General features: G+C 40.4%; 1 protein-coding gene across 1 annotated transcript in view; it reads right to left on the reverse strand.

Annotated features, from left to right (window-relative positions):
• Positions 1-4,274: 4,274 nt before the first annotated feature.
• Positions 4,275-5,000, reverse strand: part of LOC307270988 (voltage-gated delayed rectifier potassium channel KCNH5-like) — a gene marked incomplete at both ends in the record, with an annotated part of 107,573 nt that continues 106,847 nt past the window's right edge. Inside the window, one exon of the mRNA XM_080054875.1 lies at positions 4,275-4,777. Within this exon, the coding sequence (XP_079911001.1) occupies positions 4,275-4,777 (503 nt within the window). The remainder of the gene's footprint in view (positions 4,778-5,000) is intronic.

A 5,000-nucleotide genomic window follows, 5' to 3' on the forward strand; every position in this document is an offset into this window, starting at 1 on the left:
CTGAATATTAATAGTCTGATATGTTCTAGAGCAAGATTTAGACTGAAAAGGAGCCAACATAATTGCAAAGTAGATTATTTTTAATTTAAATTTAATTTGTAAATTTTTTAAGTTTTGAACATTACAGCTACATAATAAAGGGTTAAAAGCAGTCTGCATGATAAAGAACAACAGAAGATCCCCTATCTTCTTGTATTAAGGCTTCTGTTTAGGTAAAGAAATCTCCATCCGTGTTCCAAATCACATACTCTTTCTTTGTACTACACTACATACTAAAGTACAGAAGAGTTTTAGTCTTTTTCCTACACTACATACTAAAGTACAGAAGAGTTTTAGGGCCACAGACGGGAGAGAAAAGAAAATCAGATAAGGAAGATTTTTTTTTTCATTATGTCGAGAAATGTCAAGAATAAAGACGAATACTCCAAAATGCTATTGGAGTTAGTGGTGCATTTATATATTTTCAGCATACTACAATTGACGTGCATGTATTGGGACATCCTAAATCTTTTTCTGGCATACTAAATAGTAGGGAAGTATGGGGATTGGAACTCAGGGCATCTCTCTCTCTCTCTCTCTCTCTCTCTCTCTCTCGAAGTGGAAAATCCAACTACGGACATCCTTCTCTGATTTAGACACATAAATTAAATCCTGTTATGCTCGTTGAATTCTGGGAGTGATTTTGTCTGTTGGCGTTTTGCCACACACACACACACACACACACACTATTCTTCCGGCTTTGACGCTAAGTGATTTCTTGGTAACTCCCCAGGAAGCTTTCAACATCTCCCACAGATTCTTCTCACACACACACACGCACACGCACACACGCGCACACACACACACACACACACACACACACTTATATATTCTTTATATGTACACTCTCCGTTGCCAAATTAGATCGAGCCATACGCAGTGTGCTGTTTGCCCAGTTGGTCAAAATAAAACTAAAATCATATTAATAAAGCACAATGCTTCCCACACTACCATCTGTAGAGATGTTGATATGGACGTTTTGATGGCATTGAATTATATAGTATTCTTGTCTATGTTTAATTTGGCTAGTCTTATTATTCTGCTTGATATATGGTTGTGTTTATGCATTTATATGTGTTTCAGTGTGTTTGTGTTTGTGTGTGTGTGTGTGTGTGTGTAGGTAGGTGTGTGTGTGTGTGTGTGTGTGTGTGTCATAGGATACATATTTGACAACAGGCAAACCCACTGGCCTGCCTTCTGTGAACTGTGTGTAAGCTCTCTCGCGCACACACACACACACACACACACACACACACACACACACACACACACACACACACACACACACACACACACACACACACACACACACACACACACACACACACACACACACACACACACACACACACACACACACACACACACACACACACACACACACACACACACACACACTGGAGCATAAAACTGCTCCTTGGCATGCAGATTTAGAAAACTGATGATATCATAAAAAGTACAGTATTCCATATTTTATAACTTGAGCTTTTTCCTTGCGGTGAAAGCTTCTGTCGTTAATGGAATTCAGACCATGTTTCATTTGGGACGTCCTGTTCGCTCGCTGCCTAAGACCTGTGTGTGTGTGTGTGTGTGTGTGTGTGTGTGTGTGTGTGTGTGTGTGTGTGTGTGTGTGTGTGTTGGTGTGTGGGTGAGAGAGAGTGTGAGAGAATGTGAGTGTGTGAGAGAGAGAGAGAGATAGAGAGAGAGAGAGAGAGAGAGAGAGAGAGAGAGAGAGAGAGAGAGAGAGAGAGTGTGTGTGTGTGTGTGTGTGTGTGTGTGTGTGTGTGTGTGTGTGTGAGTGTGTGTGTGTGTGGGGGGCGGGGGGGTGGTGACGGGGCTGAGGGATTACATGTCGCTGTGCTAAGTGGATTTTTATGTGAAACAACTTAAAGTACATGTAATTTTTACCTCGAAAGCATTTCTTCTTCGTCTTCTTGTCAACCCAGTTTTTACCCAAAGTGCATTCTGCCCATCCCTGATTCATGCACAGGACATGGGACCAAAACAACAACAACTTTTTAAAGGTGCACTATGTAACTTTTGGGTGTGTCAGAGAAGTGAAAATAATTTTTCAAAGGTATATTCTCATAACTGAATAAATAAATTAGAGTCACAGGGGAAAATGTGATCCCTGGAACACTGTTTGAAGTTAGAAAGCTTCCTGAAAAAGTTACTGTTTCACGGTTGTTGTTTACAGCAGCAGGGCCCACAGTTTGGTTTACAAACATATTATAGTCTAACTAACGTTTGGTTACAGGTTGCTCAAAATTATTTGATTCATGATATGATGATAGAATTATTCAATACTAAGAATTACACTTTAAACTAACTGCAGGCTCTGTGAATGTAAACAAACCCCTCTCCTCTGAAACTACACAGTGCACCTTTACATAAACAACTCCCATTGTTAACTGACATCATAACAAAACGTTCAATATTCAGAATATTCTTGCGGCGCGAAAAACCGTAGCGATGCATAGACACAAGGAGGATTCTAACAAAATAACCACTCAAGGGTTTACCGGACGTCAAGGCCAAGGACATTTTTAAAATTGTAATTTAAAAATATAAATTATCATAAGAAGAAGAAGAAGCAAAATCAGTAATTAATAATATATAAAAAAAAATACCAGAAAAAAATCCCTACATTTGGGAATCTGTGTATTTCATCTCACAGGCAAATATAATACCATATAATACAATATTGTCCATTCAATATCTGTATTAATGAATAATCCATGCACAATCCATTTGCCAGTAAAATGTCATTTTTGTTATTCAATATTTATAGTATAGTGCTGCTACCAGTGTGCAAACCCTGAATTGTCCACATAGTAAATTATCAATGAAAAATATTCGTATGTACAGTCTGTAAGTCTCCAATAGAATAAACTGTCTTAAATTCTCTTAAATAAAATTCCATTTCGCATGCAGTCAACTGCATAATGTACAGGCAATAAGTAGTGTTCAGTTGTTTTCTTTGGCAGGCCAGAATCCAGCTGGACATGCATAGAGAGAGAGAGAGAGAGGTACCGTATGTACAATCAAAAATATTTTAAAATCCGGTTGTGTCACGGTGAAGTGCGGATTTGAGATACATGTCTGTGTGCAAATGTTATAGAAGCCAGTGTTTTTTTAATCGCGGGAAAAAATGTCATACTATTTTGGTGTGACTGGATGCAACGCCCGCAAAAATAAGCGTAACCTTAAATCTATTAAATTGTGATCGTGTAAGTCTTTGTAGGCTATATTCCAGTTTACTCTCCACACCACTGGCAAAAGGAATAATTCAATATTTAAATGTATGTTTTTTTTAGCTTGTTGCCTCACTCTCATGTTCAAGACAATGCGACAGAAACAGTTACTTTAAGTGTGTGCAAAATTTAAAGAAGAAATTTGCAAAAGGTTGCTCATCGCTAGGTAGCTTAGCTCAAATACTGGTAGTCAATGGGAAGTATTAGCCTGCCTTTCGCTGACAGTCAGGAGATACATACCGTTGACCTACTTGCAAGCACGTCTGCGGTGGTATTTGATTCTAAAATGACATATAGTGTGAAAAAATATCCGATAAAATAACGTGGTAAATAAACAAGTCCCCAACAAGCACACAGGACCGTTTAGTGATGTTGTTAAGTTTATGTTGTGACTATCATCGGATGCAGGCTAAAGGCTGTTACATACTCCGCGAGAAGAAAGAACAAAGTCCTCGGTGACAGAGCTGCGAGAAGAAAATGACGTCATTTTCTTCTCTCAGCTCTTGTTTAGCTGTTCTCGTAGCTTGTTCTCGACACATCGTCCGGGCCGAACTTTCTTCTCGCAGCTTGTCCGAGAACTATTGTGTGATTGGTCAGTCTGAAGTCAATGAGGAAAGCGAAGTGAAATCAGCTGGCGCTACTGAGTCAATTACCATGGTAACAATGCGCCGCGGTGAGGAGTTCGGCAGTTGAGTTCTCGTGAAGTATGTAATGTCAGACCAGAAAGAACTTCTCGCAGCTCTGTCACCGAGAACTTTCTTCTTTCTTCTCGCGGAGTATGTAACAGCCTTAACACTTCCCATTTACTAGCAGTATTTGAGCTAAGCTAACTAGCAAAGATCAACCTTTTGCTTATTTCCTCTTCAAAACCCCACACAAAGTTAAAGGAACAATTTATATCTCCTTGTCTTAAACTTGACAGTGAGACAAAAAGCGTAAAATAAACAAAAAAAAACATTGTACTATCCCTTTAAGTTCTCTTCAGAGTCCCTCGTCCTTCTCCGAGTCTGGCGAAACTGGCCTTGAGACGGTGAAAATATCCTGCCGTTGTATTTTGGTTATTTTGGGCGTGTTAGCCACCGATAACGTAGCCGGCGTGGCAGCGGGGGGCGGCCGTTTCTTCTCCGTCAATAACAGTTTGAGTATTTCCGCCACTTGACTTTCCAGCGCGCCCAAACGTCCTCCTAAACTCTGAATATCTCCACGGAGCTCCATGCGTGTTTCGTGCAGCGCTGCCTGAAGAACTTGCTCCGGAATCGGGCAGAAAGGGTGAGGAGACACCCCCCCTCCTCCTGGTCCTCCTATGGCTGTCAGAGGGCTGTGTAGCATTGGGCTAATCGCGGCGGGCGTCCTAGCTTCTCCGGCCCGGTCGATTCTCAGCTCGCTCTTTGTGATGCCGCTGTCACACGAGTCTGTTTTACGTAGCGGGTTGTTACTGGAGACGCCTCCTTCCTCCACGTTACCGATACGTCCCGCGTCCTGACCTGAAATAAAAGCAAATCAAGTTTTTATTACGATAGCACAATATCACAAATGTATTTTTTTTATTTTGTATCTATTTAACCTTCTTTATTTATACTCGAGAGATCAATCAAGGGGTGACCCTCGTTTGCAATGATGTCGAGTCAAACAAACGCAAAGCGAAAACAACAATAGATACACAATAAACAATGCAAATACATCAACTACACAACAACTGATAAAGAG

This window comes from Ammodytes marinus (genome assembly GCF_949987685.1).
Source record: "Ammodytes marinus genome assembly, contig: scaffold_131, whole genome shotgun sequence".
Taxonomy (NCBI): domain Eukaryota; kingdom Metazoa; phylum Chordata; class Actinopteri; order Uranoscopiformes; family Ammodytidae; genus Ammodytes; species Ammodytes marinus.